The sequence below is a fragment of the Equus przewalskii genome, chromosome 1 (assembly GCF_037783145.1).
Source record: "Equus przewalskii isolate Varuska chromosome 1, EquPr2, whole genome shotgun sequence".
Classification (NCBI taxonomy): domain Eukaryota; kingdom Metazoa; phylum Chordata; class Mammalia; order Perissodactyla; family Equidae; genus Equus; species Equus przewalskii.
The window spans coordinates 39,852,814-39,871,410 of NC_091831.1; the positions used below are offsets into that span (position 1 = coordinate 39,852,814).

The following is an 18,597-nucleotide window of genomic DNA, read 5'->3' on the forward strand; positions in this document are numbered from 1 at the left end:
CTGTTTTATAGAAAGGAGACCATCTTAGGGAAGGTAACTTCTTGCACACGTGGCGTATGGAATGCAGTGCCCAGCACACAGCAAGCCCTCTGTAAGTGTTAGCTACTACTTTCTCCTACAACTTGCCGTCAGGCATTTTGAGGACACTTATTCTGCCTCTGAACATCTTTGAGCTGATGTGTATGACTGGGTTGTTTAGATGTCCTATAACCCAAACCCTAGGTTAAGCGTCCTCACTTTGCAATGGTAAGTTACTTTATGGAGGCAATGGATGGTATAAAATGATGGATTCCTGAAATATTTGATCAAAGCCTTCTGGTTTGAATGTTAGAACAGTGCTTATTGGTCTTTATGTATTAGTGTGTTCGTTCCTAAAATAGCATTGTAAAGACAGATTTTAGTTAAAAATTCATTTTTAAGGTAAATGGATTTTATCTTATAAAAATATTAAGATAAATCTAATACAATTTATGTCTGTTGCCCAACTATTAGACCAGTTGCTTTGCAACCATAAAAAGCTTAACACTTTCGGTGTTTTATTTTACACTTAAATGATACATTTTTATTTTCATAAATGGTGCTATATATACTATACTGTAGATACTGAAGGCACTGTATTCTGTGCCTTGCTTTTACAATCCATCTGAGATAACTTTTCATGTAAGCACATACAGATCTACCTCAGTTTTTTCTTGAAAGCAATTTGCATGGCATTCTGCTGTATGGTTGCACAATAAGTTATAAAATTATGTTCTCTGCTGATGGGCATTTAGGTCATTCCCAATCTTTCCTGTTATAAACAATGCTGTAATCAAAATCTTTGTACATTCCTTTTTCAACACATTTGTGATTATATTTGAGGTTAAATTTCTAAACATAGAATGGAAGGGATATGTATTTGAAATTTTCATGTATATTGCCATGTTCTTCTTGAAAGACCTCACAAAAATTCACGTTCCTACAAACAGCATTTATGTGTCTGTTTCACTCAACTTTGCCATCACTATAAAATGTCAATCTTTATTTGATAGGTGGAATCTGTTAGAACATTATAGTTTTAATTTACATTTCATCAATTATAAATGTAATTGAGAATATTTGCAAATGTTTTTGTCTAAAGGTTTTAAACTACATCTCTTTCTATGAAAAGCTTTTGCATGTACTATACCAATTTATATGGATTTGTTGGTCTTTTTCTTACTGAATTATAAAAGCTAATTAGATACTAAGAAAATTAGTCTTTTGTCATAATAGGTGCAGATACTTTATGGTTAACATTTTTTCAGCTTTTTAAAAATAGATTAAAAAGCTTAAGAATTTTGATAGAGCAATTATAATTCAGTCTTCTTGAAATTATCTTTAAGTTATCTAAGAAGTAGGTTGTTATTTCTTACCTGTAAAATATTAGTGGGTTGAATTAAAAAATCACTAGAATCTTTTTCAAATCATGATATTAATTTTCCTTTTTTTGTTAAATATTTGTAAAAAAGGTAGTGTACCACCCAATACATTCTCAATTTCTATTTACTGAGACTTACCTAAGCAATTTCAATTAGGTAGCATCTCAGCAAAAAATTTAAAAAGCAATGATTTTCCTGAAATTACATTCACACAATACTCTAGTTATGGTAGCATTTTGAGAAGATGGTGGAAGCTCTTTCTTTTTTTTGTGTGAGGAAGATTAGCCCTGAGCTACCATCTGTGCCTGTCTTCCCTAATTTATATGTGGGATGCCTGCTACACCATGGCTGGATCAGTCGTACATAGGTATGCACATGGGATTCGGCCCCCAGAAGTGGAGCACGTGAACCTAACCGCTATGCCACTGGGCAGTCCCTAAGACGGTGGTAGCTTTTACATCCACATGATTACCTCAAATCAATAAACATTTATGAAGTAGCTATTAGAAACAATAGTAAAGACATAATGATAGATTTAAATGCACATTATATTGAGATTGAATCTAGAAAAATTCAAATGATCACAAAGTACCACGCACCCCCCACATTAGACTCTCAAAGACAGTTGGCAAAAGCCTTAAACATAGGGGATAATAAGAATGTGATGTTATGCTAGACAATTAGAAGGGATTTTTTTCAGTTAAGCTCCATTCAATATGACTTGAAAACCAAATGGAAATGTTGTTAAACAAAAGGAATCAATAGACCAAAAACATGTTACACCTTAAGATGACTGTGCTCACATTCACTTGCCCCAGTTTATTGCCTAACAAAATATAATCAAACCTCAGATTTCTCTACTTTGCATGAAGGTAAAATAAGCACAAAATAAGAGTATTATAAAAGTGTGATAGGTTAACCACGACATGGGTTATTCTTCTGTTTCAGGCAGGACCAAAATGTGGTTGTTATTAACAACAGCAAGTTTGATCTCTGCACTTGGAACTACACATGGTTTCTTCGGAAAATTAAATCCGGAAAGCCCTGAAGTAGCTATGAATATTGTAAGTTGCCAGAGGGAAAAATCCATAAAACTAAGAAATACTACCATGATTTAGAATCACAGAGAATTTAAGCTTTTACATGACCAATTAAAAATCATTAACAATATCTGCTTACTAGATGCATTTTAAAAGTCAACTAAAACTTAAAGATTTGTTTTTTTCTGAATCATCAGAGTCAGATGATTTCCTATTGGGGATACCCAAGTGAAGAATATATAGTTGTGACTGAAGATGGTTATATCCTTGAGATCAACAGAATTCCTTACGGGAAGAAAAATTCAGAGAATAGAGGTATAACCTTCAACCTTTCCTTCGTTTTTCTCTCTTTCTCTTTTCCTCTTTCCCTTTTCCTCTTTTTCCCTCCCTCTTTCTCTCTCTTTTCCTCCCTTCTTCTCTTCCTTGTTTTTTTCCTCCCCCTGCCCCTCCTTCCATTTCTTCCTAAGGACTTAATGAGTCTTGCTTATTCTGGGAATGCAACAATAACAAATCTGTATCTCCAGTATTCGAGGAGATCAGCATCAAGTCAATGAGAGAGATAAATAAACAGATGATTCTAATAATATGTGATAAGTGCAATGTTAGAACTGTGCACAGAATATCAAACTGGAAGTGCTGATAAATGTATATAGCCCACTTAGGGGAAGTCAAGGAAAGCTTGCTCTCTGAAATAATAACTCAACTGAGTTCTAGAGGACCAGGAGGAATTAGCCAGGATTGCATTACTGTTACAAAGGGCAGAATGGGGAGGCAATTAGAAGCTTGTTTCCTCAACAGATAAAGGTCATTTTTTTAGTAATGTTTTTAGTAATATTAGCAATTTTCTTTTTCTCATTGTACAAAAATTGTGAAGTAGAAAAAGAATAAAATTAAACAAGACCACCCATAACTTAACCACTTAAATTAACATCATGCTGAATACCCTTAGCCATAATTTTGTCAATAGCGTTTTGAGATATCATTGGAATACAATAAACTGCACATATTTAAATTGTACCATTGCATAAATTTTGTCATCTGAAAAATTATCACCACAATAAGATAACATATTCAAAATATTCAACTCAATCAAGCAAATGTATTTAATACTAGGTATATGAAAATCTGTTTCTATCTTCATGCTTTTCTTAGAACAAGGAATGAATTTATAAAGCTTTTAAACAATTTTCTTCTTTAGGCCAGAGACCTGTTGTGTTTTTGCAGCATGGTTTGCTAGCATCGGCCTCGAACTGGATTTCCAACTTGCCCAACAATAGCCTGGGCTTCCTTCTGGCAGATGCTGGTTATGATGTGTGGCTGGGGAACAGCAGAGGAAATACCTGGGCCAGGAGAAATATATACTATTCACCAGATTCAGTTGAATTCTGGGCTTTCAGGTAAAGAAAAGGGGCAATGAAAAATGGGCAATTAACAATAAACATTGAGTTTAAAAAGCACAGGTATTCATGCATGGGTAGTCCAATCCAGTCCCTTTTTAACATATCACACTCCAAGTAGGAAGAGAAGGAGGGCATTTTTATCCTAATCCCTTCTTGAATTCTTCCATACCCCTCATTCCAAGGGGAACGTTTCCTCCAAAGTTTCTATGATCTCAGTACCCATTAATTAGAGATTCCAGGAATATGCTTTTCCAAACAGAATGAGCAAAATGCCTGAAGCAAAGAAATTCACTGCCCTTAGAAGATTCTGAAAGGCATATGGATACGGATTCAAGAGGATGTTAAACCCAGTTAGGGGTTTAAGGACAGGAACTTGAGTCATCAATAACAGCAAAGTGGGGGAGGGGGAGGAATAATTTGCACACCACAGAAACATTACCAAAGGTTTTCTATCACCGGCTCCCTTGTGCCTTATTTCTGGAAATTACTAATGGACGTGGAGAATGGGAGAGAATTTGGGTGATGATTCCAAGGTGCAAAAGTGCTCTGAGAGTTCAGAACTGAGAAGAAGCCTGTGGGTCCCCGGTGCAGGGAGGAAGAGGGAGAGTGACATGAAAGGAGACTAGAGAGGCTGACAAAGCCCAGATAATGAAGCCCTTGGAGCTCATTCTAAATGTAAGGAGAAACCACTGAGAAGGTTTAGACAGGGGAGTGGCATAATCCTGTGTTCATTTTCAAAAAAACGTTCTGGCTGATTTGTGAAGAATAAAATGGAGAAGGATATGGCTCCTATTAAATGGCAGTAGAACACTGCATACAAATGATTATTAAATCTGAACTTCAGTTTCAGGGATAGAAAGTCTCCAGCTACGGATACTATCTTGTTTGGCTTAAATTTCCACTGTAATGCTGTGCTTCAGAAATGATGTCAGTTATTTATAAGAAGCCATCCCAAAGAGCACCTGACACTCACTAATGGTCTTTATGCAACAAAGCTTAGAGAATCTAGTTTTTTATTTCTCAAAGGGAGCCTTAGCTATAAATATGTTTGACTTTTAGAAATTATAGCAAGGAAAGGTATTCAGTTATTTTTTTTCTTGTAGCTTTGATGAAATGGCTAAATATGACCTCCCATCTACAATCGACTTCATTTTAAAGAAAACTGGACAAGAGATGCTACACTATGTTGGCCATTCCCAGGGTACCACCATTGGTAGGTAAAAGGAGTCAAGGCAAGTAGCTCAGTTTGTATAAATCCCTTTCCAGTTGTTATGCAGGCATGCTGGTCATCATGATAATTGCTTTCCATTCATTACATACTGTAATGCATACTGCAACCCAACAATATAGGAAGAATTGTTATTTCTGTTGTATATGTGGGGAAACAAAACGGGGTAAATAATTTGTGTGAGGTAACATAATTATGACAAATAGTGTGGCTCAGATACCAGCTCAGGCATTCTAATCCCCAAGCCCATGTTCTGAAACATATACCAAATGGACTCTGGACAATTCATTCCACTCATTCAACCACATTGATGGGGCACCTACAATATGTCGTAAGAATACAGCAATAAATAAAATAGATCAAAATCTCTGTCTTCCAACTTCTTATACTCTATTTGGAGGAGGCAGAGAAAATAACAAAGATTAAAAAATAAAATGCAGAGTATGTAAAGACATGAAGGAGATCTCAGCCAACTCTGTATGAGGTGGCTCTTCAGAGTCTTCTCAAGTGGGACTACATGGCTGAGCCTATTTACGCACTTGTCGATTAGTCTTTAAATGCAGGCTGCCTCCAGGAAGTGGGCATAAGCTTGGGTTCTCTTGAGCAAAAGCACACACACATACACACACACCCCTTCTTCACTGGTTCCTTGTTGTTCTGTTTCAGGTTTTATTGCTTTTTCTACCATTCCCAAGCTGGCTAAAAGAATTAAAGCCTTTTATGCATTAGCTCCAGTTGCCACTGTGAAGTATACGAAAAGCCTGATAAACAAACTTACACTTATTCCTCCATTCCTCTTCAAGGTATGTGGTTCTCTTTCACTGAATCTAAGATATCAAATTCTCCATGAGTTTCAAAGTGATGGAAAGATAACAAAAACACCTGGTGGGCAATCATGTTTATATCCAAAAATGGAAACGCACAGATGTATATTATTTCTTGAATAGTACTGACCATGTTTGAATACCCATTACAGCCTGTACATCCCCAACTTAATTTTTTGTTCTTGATTACTTCCTGTGGGTTAGTAATGCCTGGGAGTGTTTTTGCTCCTGTGTAGATGTTTTACTTACCAAGCACTTCACACAGCTATGTCAAGGCTGTGATTCCATCCCTGGAGCAAGGAAGGGGAAATAAAAACCCCAAAAAATAGTCAAATATGAAGCCTGAACTACCTGGGCCAAGAAAACTGGGAATAGGAAGGACAGGAAAGTAAGGAAAGTGAAGGGAAAAGGAGAATGAGAAAAGCAATGGTTGAGTGAACAAGGACTTTGAGATGACTCATCAAAAACTTTTAGTGTTCCAAGCCTTTTCCTAAGAGCTCCATCTTTTTTAAATTGAATATGGCCGTAGCATAGATTTCAACAAACCATAAATATTAAGTGCCTTGAACAGTAGGCATCCATTGTAGGGAATTAATAATCTTTACTTTTTCTAACACTTAATCACTGACCACTCCCATCTACCAAAACCAACACATACACCTGCATACAGTTTCCTTTAGGACACAGTTTAACCTCAGGCTATAAAATGTAGTGATGCCATTTCCTTCTGTGGTTTTGTATTATTAATTTCTTTTCACTCTAAATTAACATGTGTCTAAAATCTAAGAGACATTATCTGTAGTCAAACTACATTTGGAAAATTTTTATTCAAAATGTGAAATTTTGTGATGACCCTGAGTATATTTACTCTCTACAGTGATTCAGAACCTGTTTATTTCCTTCTTGTACTCAGATTTCCTGATACACAATGCAGAGAATGATTAAAAAAAAGAAAAAAAAGCATTAGACCTCAAGCCATGGGCTTGGATCAGGCTTCTAGCTACAATCCATTTCTAGTTAGCTTAAGACCCTGACTATTTATTAGCCTTATGTTTTCTCATGTATAAAATGGGGATAACAAAATGTCTACTTTCCTCAAGAAGAGTTGGGGCAAATCCTTTCAATTATTAAACTATATAGCTCCATTGTCTTTCTAAAAGCTTTGCTAAACATATGGCTCGGAGTGACCATTTCCCCTTCTGATCCTTTTACAATTTATTGCTGAAATCACATATCTTGGCACTTAATTATGTTATTCTTCCATGTTGCTTTATAATTTTATTCCATAACTCTTATTATCCCAACTAGACTATAACTTCTTAGCAGCCAGTGCAGTTCTTGATGCAACAACAAATACCCAATATTGACATCTGCCCTGTCCATTCCACAACTTCATTTTGGGAATTAAATGAGAGAACATATTTAAAATTCCTAAAACAATATATAGAAATATGAAAATCTCATCAGCCTAATCAAAACTGTACAAGCAGGTTAGACAAATTGATGAGTCTTTTCTGCAACTTGACTTTCATAAACCTCTTTTTATAAAACTTGCTTTTATTTTTCAGATTATATTTGGTAACAAAATATTCTACCCACACAACTTTTTTGATGAATTTCTTGCTACTAAAGTGTGCTCCCGTGAGACGTTGAACCTCATCTGCAGCAATGCCTTATTTATCATTTGTGGATTTGACAATAAGAACTTGAACACGGTTTGTATGCATTGAAATTTCTATTCAGGGTACTTTGAGCAAAATTTTTGATTACCTGCCCTATCATAACTTAGAAATGGTACTTTATAAGAACTAGGAGTAGCTTCAGAATTATGTCCATGATACACAGATAAGCCCCAAAGAAATCACAAATCATTGCTCCCAGTTGTGTCCCCTCCAGTTCCCTTCCATTACCCCAATTGCCCCCTAAAGTAAACAATATGTACAAAAAAATAACAACTCACTATTGACTTCTGACCACCTAAGTAATTGGAGTGACATTTAAATTCTGTGAGGTGAGGTATTGAACCGTATATTTTGGCAGGCTCCTCTGTAGGAAAAAAACAGGTAAGCACTGAATAAATGTTCTGATAAATATTTTTAATGCAGATAGTCATTCCCATAAATTTTATAAAACTTATTTCAGAGCGACTTTTTATGTAAGATCTTGTCAAGACCCTTTTCTGCTATTTCACTTAGCTTGCACTGAGTTGGAGTTTTAAAACATATATGACAAAATGTGACATCATAAAATATTTAAGAGTATGGATTCAGATTAAGAACCTAAATTCAAATCCTATCCTTGGAACTGACTTAAATCCTTCTGTGCTGGTGTCCTTATCTACAAAATGGGTTATTGTGAAGATTAAATGAGCCAATATATGTAAAGCATATAGAGCATACTACAAAACATATGGCTCACAGTTTATCATATATTTTGCTACTAATACTGTTATACATTGACAACTACCCTAGCTCAAAATTGTCAGTTTAGTCATATACCCTTGAACTCCTAAGAAAATCAGGGCCACTGATAACATGGTATAATTCTACCTACAGTTTACTCACTAAAGAATACTTGTAGAGTCACTACTAAGTGTTGTAGTCACTGAGAACATAGTGGTGAAAAAGACAGATACGGCTCCCGACCTCATGAAAATCAAGGACAGTCAGTTCTCTTTCTCAATGCTAGTGATCATCTCTGTGGATATTGAAATATATGTGAGCAAAGGAAACTTTCCTTAGTCTCTATTTTGAGTGGTAAATAAGAGCCTCCTTTTTCTCTCTTGCAAGGGAGTTAATATCCATGGTTCTGGGAATGTTTGTCATTCCGTATGTGGAGTATGACAGAGCAGTCGATCCTTCTTGCACCAAGAAAAGGCAGCGTAGATTACTGCATTGCAACAATAAGATCCTTATAAGAAAAAGAAAAATAAAAGACAAACATAAGGAAATTAGATATTTCATGTTCTGCATGACAATTATGTGGAGAGACACTTCGGGCCCCTATGAAGATGTTCAATTTGTATCACTCTATCCAAGACCCTCTCTATACAGTGGCATTAAGATCCATTATGAATATGTCTACACAGTGTGAGAAGGGAGTTTCAGTTTTTTGTCTGGGCTCTGATCAAGGTGGGTTAGGGCCCTGATGGCAGGATAGCAAAACAGTTGGTGAAGATATTACATACAACATTTCATCCACTGCCCTCTGGCACTGGGTAGAGAAGAGTAAAAAGCTGAGAATTTAGGCTCAGAGACCTAGGTTAAAGTCTCTGGTTCCACCTTGTTACTATCTCTGTAACACTGGACATTTCTCTAAACTTATTTTAGCCCCAGTTCCCATTTTGATAAAATGGCAATGGTCACCTCTCCTCCTTAAGTGGCTACAAATGAGAGAAAATAGCCCATGCAATTGCTCTCTGCAAGCTCTGAAGTGACATACAACTGTGTTGCTTGTATCCTTCCAGTAAATGTTTCCCTTAAACATGTGACCTAGATCAGAAAACTTAAATCTTAGCTGTTGTTGCAAACTGAATATATGTCTAAGTGTGCGTGTCTGCATGCATGTTTACTTTCTAGAGTCGCTTGGATGTGTATCTGTCACACAACCCAGCGGGAACTTCAGTTCAAAACATGCTCCACTGGACCCAGGTATAGTTTCTCAAAATGCTGTTAAAATTTATTTCGTGGGCCTTAACCCCTAGCACTTTACCTAATGCTCATTCTTAAACTACTCTGTCCAATGGTCCCAGCAGAGAATTTTTTCTGGCATGTGGCTACCACCTGAAAATAAATGTCAATCCATGCGAATGAAAATCTTATGAAAACAGACACTTTGGGTAGCAAAGAAATGAATTATTTTTAGGACTTGGCATGCATGAAAAGTTATTTCAAGTAAAGCTGCATTTAAACTTGCATAAGTACCTTGTCTTGGATGATAAATCTTTTTTTGGAATGAGCAAAATGTTTTTTAATCACTGTTTAAATTGAAAAGAATCTACATGAAAATGTTTGAATTTTATTTTTATACAGCAAGAAGAGTTTTTATTTGCTTGTGTTCTTAATTTCTCTAGGCTATTAAGTCCGGAAAATTTCAAGCTTTTGACTGGGGAAGCCCAGTTCAGAACATGGCGCACTATGATCAGGTAAGCTTCTTAAAGTTGAAATTATTCACATTTCGAAAAGCAAAGATATAAAAGGTTGAAGATGAAATTATGATAACTGTGCATATATTTTCCAAAGGAATTTTGGCGCCTAGACACAGCTTAAGGAAATTATAAAATAGACAAGTATTTCCTCGGAATCCCTTCATCATGTCAGACATCACCCCAGTCCCCCATTCTCCCACTGTGCACTCATGCTGCAGCGTCTGTGCTCATTCAAGCTGCCCTCAAGTGTGCTCCAAAGTACCACACCACTACTACACCACTAGAGAAGCTTTCTAGACTTTATCACCCCTCACCACATTGGACAGACCTGCCCTGGATCCCAGACTCCAAGCATACTGTTCTCTCCTTTCTGAGGTGCAATTAAGTTATATGATAAACCAACAATTCTAACAGTTCATGAGATAGAGCTGGAATTTCTCATCTTCTTAAACAACAGCCTTTCCTTTGTTGACAACCAGAGAAGTGATTCTACCACATTTCCCGATATAAGAGAAGGATGGTGTACTTGCAGCTCAAAGTTGAAAATATGTTTCATCAGACAGGGGCCTTGTAGCCTAGACAGACATATTGAGCACTCCTCCTTCTTGTTGTCGCACAAAGAGCCCAGGCTTTGGAGTCCTTCCTATCTAGGGTCAATATGAGTGCAGACAATAATTTTTTCCTCTTTCCACTCAGACTCTGGGAGTTATTGACAATATTTAATGGGATAATGTCTATAGGGCCTTAGCTGAAGGTAAACCCACAGATTATCACCGGCTAAATTTGAACAAGGGAAGTATCTTGCATTATTTTTGTAGACCTTTCCCACCCCACCTTACCCCTCCCCCAATTTTTCCACTAAAATAGTAGCTGAACAGCCCTACTTATTTGCATCTACTTCCATGATTCAGTATTTAGAAGTGGTTTATATCTCTTCACCACAATATCCTATCTGTAGAGAAGACATCCCCCCTTTTTTACATCTTTGATGTCTTTAAAGAGGTTTTCAGAACACCATCAGATTAAACATTTGTTGAAAACACTATTATTCCCAACCAACACCTCCTCAAAGCCCAAAATACAGACTCTCTTTGAATCTACCTTTCTACTGGGCTCTAATATCAGTAATCAGAGGACTCCATCTTGGAGGCCCTGCAATGCCAAATCCCAAGTCCACCCTCCCTCCAACGAAGCCAATAACAGCTCACAATGGCCGTCTACTAACTGAGGCAGTGACACTAACTTAAGATCCAGAAGCTAGCATCTAAGAATCTCTCTGAACATGGAATATAAGTACAGGAGAGTAAGTTTACTATTATGGATATTCTCCACACTTTTCCCTTTCCTCCAGTATATAAGGGACTATAACAAAGCAGTAAAATACTATGGAAAATTGCATACGATATAATATTTTGCTATGGCAAGTTGGCTATTACGTAAGGTGAGAATACAGAAAATTTTAGCATATTGGACTAGTATTCTTGAGAATATGATCTAAAAAGCTAACAAAATTCTCTGTGAATAGTGGGAAAATTAGCAATGATTCTCTTATTCCCTTGTCTTGCTTTATAAGCCTGTTTAAAATCTGTGTGTGAATGGTAATTTTCTAGAAATATGAAATGAGAGTGATGATAGCTTTTTTCAGAATTTGAACCAATATTTAGCAAAATGAGGTAAGTTCAATAAATACAGCTCCTAAAGTGAACTGACTGACCTATTGATCAACCATGCTGGGAAGTCAATACAAAGCCAGAATAAAAGACTCAAGAAATTTAGAGGAGATCATACTTTAGAGTACTTGGGTAGAAAAAAATCTATTAAACTTAGAATCCAATCAAATCCACTTCCTTCAATTTGTGTTAATATCTAAGTTTCTGATTTGTCAGAATTGTTATCTAAGCATGGTCAAGGACCAGCAGCATCAGTATCACCTGGGAAAGCAGAATCTAGGCTAATCCCGCAAATGTACTACATCAGAATCGTTGTCTTAACAAGATCTCCAGGTGATTCACAGGCCCTTTAGAGTCTGAGAAACACTGATCTAAAACATATTGCATCCACTTTGCTCTGTGGATAAAGGTGACCTTCTCTGAACAATCATTGTTTAGGATTTACTTATGAAACGAGGTCATGCCATTTGTGACAACATGGATGGTCCTTGACGGCATTATTCTAAGTGAAATAAGTCAGATGGAGAAAGACAAATACCGTATGATCTCACTTATATGTGGAATCTAAAAATAAAAAAACCAAAGAACCAAGGTCATTGATACAGAGAACATATTGGTGGTTGCCAGAGGCAGGGGGTGGAGTGTGGCAAAATGGGTGAAGATGATCAAAAGGTACAAACTTCCAGTTACAAAGTAAATAAGTCCTGGGGATGTAATGTACAACATGGTTACTATAGTTAATGGTACTGTATTATATATTTGAAAGTTACCAAGAGAGTAAATCTTAAAAGTTCTCATCACAAGAAAAGAAATTTGTAACTGTGTATGGTGATGGATGCTAACTAGGCTTATTGTGGTGATCATTTTTCAATATAAATGTATATCAAATCATTATGTTGTATACCTGACACTAACATAATGTTATATGTCAACTATATCTCAATAAAATAATCTGGGTCAGTTAAGGTAAAATAGTCTACCCAAGGGATAAGTATTGAGGCTTAAAGCACAGTTACCTATGAAAACTGAGGTTCTCTCTCTCCTGTGTTTTAGCCTTCACCTCCCAACTATAATTTGACAGACATGAGAGTGCCAATTGCAGTGTGGAGCGGTGGCAATGACTGGTTGGCTGACCCTCAAGACGTTGACCTCTTGCTTCCAAAACTCTCTAATCTCACCTACCACAAGAAGATTCCTCCTTACAATCACTTGGACTTTATCTGGGCAATGAATGCCCCTCAAGAAGTTTACAATGAAATTATTTCTATGATGAAAGAAGATAAAAAATAATTCTGGATTTAAAGAATTATCCATTTATTTTTCCAAAATACTTTCTTTTCTGACACGTAGTTTCCTATAATGTTTGAGATGGAGTGCTTCTTTCTGTAATTTTGACTTTACAAATATATTAGCATCAACAAACTTCTCATTTGTCGCTTTGAATTTAAACGAATTTTTAACATTTGATATTCACTTAAAAATGTATCTAGAAACACTTGAAAGAACACAGTCCTGGAGGGGTGAAAATTCTCTTCCGATCCTCCCATAGTTTATCTTCTAAACTCAGCAAAGATTATGAGCCATGAATCATGAGTTTTGCCAAAAGACAGTCCAGATATTGAATATTGACACCTCTTATGCATGCTTGGGATTGAGAAAATTGCTTTCTATTGTCTATTCATGCTGAAGCTCAGTCTCTCCACCTGTCCATTGGGGATATCACTTGCTGTTTTGCATGTTTAACTCCATGATATGGAAAATTAGGCTATCAACTGATTTGAAGACAACACACTTTGACTTCCTAGGGAGAAGACAGCAAGGGTATGTTAGGAAGCAACAGGCAACCCTGGTTCAGGAAGTTGGGAGGTAAAGGGTGTGCTTTCCATCCCTACTGCTATCCCCCTGCTTTACCCTTGGACTTTGACCACAAAACATGCACTGACTAACCAAAATATTTTTTAAAACACTACCACTGCCCTGACAAGCACAGGATTCAGAAACATTCCCACTGATATTTAAGACAGAATATACAACTGCCACCAGTTTGTGCCAACCTCCAATAAATGACTCCTCCAAACTTCCAAAATTTCCATAGTAAAGCCTCACCTGAGAATTTCTATTAACCTTGTAATATTGTGACCTTATATTCTATGCAATTAAGCTTTTTGTATCTCACTTATTATGCTATGGTAGGGTTTCATATATGAAATATAAATAACGTAAAGGAGTATCATGTACCCATGTGGTATATAGAACATAGTGAGTATTCACAAAAAAAAACCCCAGTAAATAATTTTTGTTGTATTCCAATTTTCTTCAACCTTTGCTAGAAAGCCTGAAGTTTCCAGTTTACTTTTACCCGCTCCCCTTTATTTTTAAATTTGAAACAAGAAATTGCTGGAAAAAAAAGTCATTTAGGAGCCTTTATTTCAATACTTCAGTGAACTTTGTGGGCAGCCTTTAGTAAACTGACATGAGCATCTCAGTGACTAGTGACAAATATTCATGGTGATGAAGCCAGCTAAGGACAGCTAACTCTGCCTTCTCAAGAAAAGAACAATCAGTATATTCTTAGTCTCCTGTGCTTTTGTAGCTAACTGCCTTTCTTTTGTAGATTACATCATGTTCACCGCCAAAAAATTAATTACAGTCCATCACCTCACATGTGAGCCTGATCACCTCTTTTCCCTCCCCCTCACCCCTTCCCCTATGGTAACCACCAATCCAGTCTCCAATGCTATGTGTTTGTTTGCTGTTGTTTTTATCGTCTCTCCCTCTGACTTATTTCACTTCGAATAATACCCTCAAGGTCCATCCATGTTGTCACAAATGGCCGGATCTCATCATTTTTTATGGCTGAGTAGTATTCCATTGTGTATATATACCACATCTTCTTTATCCATTCATCCCTTGTTGGGCACGTAGGTTGCTTCCAAGTCTTGGCTATTGTGAATAATGCTGCAAATGAACATAGGGGTGCATGTATCTTTATGCATTTGTGTTTTCAAGTTCTTTGGATAAATACCCAGCAATGGGATAGCTGGATCACATGGTAGGTCTATTCTTAATTTCTGAGGATACTCCAGACTGCTTTCCATAGTGACTGCACCTGTTTGCACTCCCACCAGCCATGTACGAGGGTTCCCTTCTCTCCACATCCACTCCAATACTTGTTGTCTCCTGTCTTGTTAATTATTGCCATTCTGACTGGAGTGAGGTGATACCTCATTGTAGTGTTGCTTTGCATTTCCCTGGTAGCTAATGATGTTGAGCATCTTTTCATATGCCTGTTGGCCATCCATATATCTTCTTTGGAGAAATCTCTGTTCAGATCTTTTGCCAATTTTTTAATTGGTTGCTGGTTTTTTTGTTGTTGAAATGTATGAGTTCTTTATATATTTTGGATATTAACCCTTACCTGATATATGGTTTGCAAATATCTTGCCCCAATTGTTAGGTTGTCTTTTCATTTTGTTGATGGTTTCCTTTGCTGTGCAGAAGCTTTTTAGTTTGACGTAGTCCCATTTGTTCATTTTTTTCTTTTGTTTCCCTTGCCCAGTCAGACATGGCACTCGAAAATATGCTGTTCAGACGGATGTCAGAGCGTACTACCTATGTTTTCTTCTAGAAGTTTCATGGTTTCAGGTCTTACATTCAAGTCTTTAATCCATTTTGAGTTGATTTTTGTGCATGGTGCAAGGTAATGGTCTACTTTTGTTCTTTTGCATGTGGCTGTCCAGTTTTCTCAACACCATTTATTGAAGAGTCTTTCCTTTCTCCATCGTATGCTCTTGGCTCTCTTGCCGAATATTAGCTGTCCATAAATGTGTGGGTTTATTTCTGGGCTCTCAATTCTCTTCCATTGATGTGTGTGTCTGATTTTGTACCAGTACCATGCTGTTTTGGTTACTATGGCTTTGTAGTATATTTTGAAATCAGGGAGTGTGATACCTCCAGCTTTGTTCTATTTTTTCAGGAATCCTCTGGTTCTTCAGGGTCTTTTGTTGTTCTATATAAATTTTAGGATTCTTTGGTCTATTTCTGTGAAAAACATTGTTGGAACTTTGATAGGGATTGCATTGAATCTATAGATTGCTTTAGGAAGTATGGACATTTTAACAGTGTTAATTCTTCCAATCCAAGAGCACGGAATATCTTTCCATTTCTTTGTGTCTTCTCATTTTCTTTCAACAATGTTTTATAGTTTTTGGTGTACAGATATTTCACCTCGTTGGTTAAGTTTATTCCTAGGTATTTTATTCTTTTTGTTGCAATTGTAAGTGGGATTGTATTCTTAATTTCTCTTTCTGCTACTTTTTTGTTAGTGTATAGAAACACAACCGATTTTTGTATGTTGATTTTGTATCCTGCGACTTGATTGTATTCATTTATTGTTTCTACAAGTGTTTTAGTGGATTCTTTAGGGTTTTCTATATATAAAATCATGTCATCTACAAAGAGTGACAGTTTCACTTCTTCTTTTCCAATATGGATCCCTTTTATTTCTTTTTCTTGCCTGATTGCTCTGGGTAGGACTTCCAATACTATGTTAAGTAAGAATGGTGACAGTGGGCATCCTTCTCTGGTTCCTGGTCTTAGAGGGATATCTTTCAGTTTTTCTCCATTGAGAATGATATTTCCTGTGGGTTTGTCATATATGGCCTTTATTATGTTGAGATATTTTCCTTCAATACCCATTTTACTTAGAGTTTTTATCATAAATGGATGCCGTATGTTGTCAAATGCTTTCTCTGCATCTATTGAGATGATCATGTGATTTTTATTCTTCATTTTGTTAATGTGGTGTATCATGTTGATAGACTTGCGGATGTTGAACCATCCCTGCATCCTTGGAATGAAACCCACTTGATCATGATGTATGATGTTTTTAATGTATTATTGTATTCGGTTTTCTAGTATTTTGTTGAGGATTTTTGCATCAATATTCATCAATGCTATTGGCCTGTAATTTTCTTTTTTTGTGTTGCCCTTGTCTGGTTTTGGTATCAGGATAATGTTGGCTTCATACAACAAGTTAGGAAGCCTCCCCTCCTCTTCAATTTTTTGGAAGAGTTTGGGAAGGATAGGTATTCAGTCTTCTGGTCCTGGACTTTTATTTTTTGGGAGGTTTTTCTTGCTGTTTCTATCTCCATACTGGTGATTGGTCTATTTGAATTCTCTACTTCTCCTTGGTCTAGTTTTGGAAGGTTGTATGTTTCTAAGAATTTATCCATTTCTTCTATATTATCCAATTTGTTGGCATACAGCTTTTTATTTTTTTAAAGATTTATTTTTTTCCTTTTTCTCCCCAAAGCCCACCGGTACATAGTTGTATATTCTTAGCTGTGGGTCCTTCTAGTTGTGGCATGTGGGATGCCGCCTCAACGTGGCTCAACGAGTGGTGCCATGTCTGCGCCCAGGATTCGAACTGACGAAACACTGGTCCGCCTGCAGCGGAGCGCACAAACTTAACCACTCGGCCCCCGGGCCGGCCCCAGCATATAGCTTTTCATAGTATTCTCTTCTTATCTTTTGTATTTCTGAGGTGTTCATTGTAATTTCCCCTCTTTCATTTCTGATTTTATTTATTTGAGCCTTCTCTCTTTTTTTCTTGATGAGTCTAGCTAAGGGTTTGTCAATTTTATCTTTTCAAAGAACCAGCTCTTGGTTTCATTAATTTTTTCTATTGTTCTTTTAGTCTCTATTTCATTTATTTCTGCTCTGATTTTTATTATTTCCTTCTTTCTGCTGATTTTGGGATTTGTTTGTTCATCTTTTCCCAGTACCTTTAGATGCACTGTTAGATTGCTTATTTGGGATTTTTCTTCCTTGTTGCGGTAGGCCTGAATTTCTATAAACTTTTCTCTTAGAACCGCTTTTGCTGTGTCCCACAGATTTCGGTATGTTGTATTTTCATTTTCACTTGTATCCAGAAACTTTTTGATTTCTCCTTTGATTTCTTCATTGACCCAATCGTTGGTCAGTAGCATTTTGTTTAATCTCCACATTTTTGTAACTTTTCCGGTTTTCTTCCTGTAGTTGATTTCTAGTTTCATACCTTTACATAACTTTGTGGTCAGAAAAGAGGCATGGTATTATTTCGATCTTCTTAAATTTATTGAGACTTGTTTTGTGGCCTAATATGTGATCAGTCCTGGAGAATGTCCCATGAGCATTTGAAAAGAAAGTATATTCTGTGGTTTTTGGATGGAATATTCTATATATATCCACTAAGTCCATCTGGTTAAATGTGTCCTTTAAGGCCAGTGTTTCCTTACTGATCTTCCGTTTGGATGATCTATCCATTGGTGTAAGTGGAGTGTTATTAAAGTCCCCTACTATTATCGTGTTACCGTCTATTTCTCCTTTTATGTCTGTTAATAATTGCTTTATATATTTAGGTGTTCCTATGTTGGGTGCATAGATATTTACACGCGTTATATCTTCTTGTTGGATTGTTCCCTTTATCATTATAAGTGCCCTTCTTTGTCTCTTGCTACAGTTTTTGTTTTAAAGTCTATTTTGTCTGATATAAGTATTGCTGCCCCCGCTTTCTTTTCTTTGCCATTTGCATGGAATATCTTTTTCCATCCTTTCACTTTCAGTCTGTGAGTGCCTTTAGGTCTGAAGTCTGTCTCTTGGATGCAGCGTATATATAGGTCTTGCTTTTTATCCAATTGGCCACCCTATGCCTTTTGATTAGAGCATTTAGTCCATTGACATTTGAAGTAGATATTGATAAATATGTATTTATTGCCATTTTGTTACCTTTTTTTCTGGGTGTTTTAGTAGTTCTTTTCTGTTCCTTTCTTTTTCTCTTGCTCTCTTCCCTTGTGGTTTGATGACTTTCTTTAGTAATATGTTTGATTTATTTTGTCTTACTTATTT

At 36.5% G+C, this 18,597-nt stretch overlaps 1 protein-coding gene across 1 annotated transcript; it reads left to right on the forward strand.

Moving 5' to 3' along the window:
• Positions 1-1,218: 1,218 nt before the first annotated feature.
• Positions 1,219-13,131, forward strand: LOC103542596 (gastric triacylglycerol lipase). The gene is made up of 9 exons (XM_070610837.1): positions 1,219-2,464; positions 2,638-2,755; positions 3,639-3,837; positions 4,944-5,053; positions 5,735-5,871; positions 7,461-7,607; positions 9,471-9,542; positions 9,965-10,036; positions 12,763-13,131. Exons 1-9 carry the CDS (start codon positions 2,327-2,329, stop codon positions 12,997-12,999), a joined length of 1,230 nt encoding a protein of 409 aa, XP_070466938.1. The 5' UTR covers positions 1,219-2,326; the 3' UTR covers positions 13,000-13,131.
• The last annotated feature ends 5,466 nt before the right edge of the window (positions 13,132-18,597 follow it).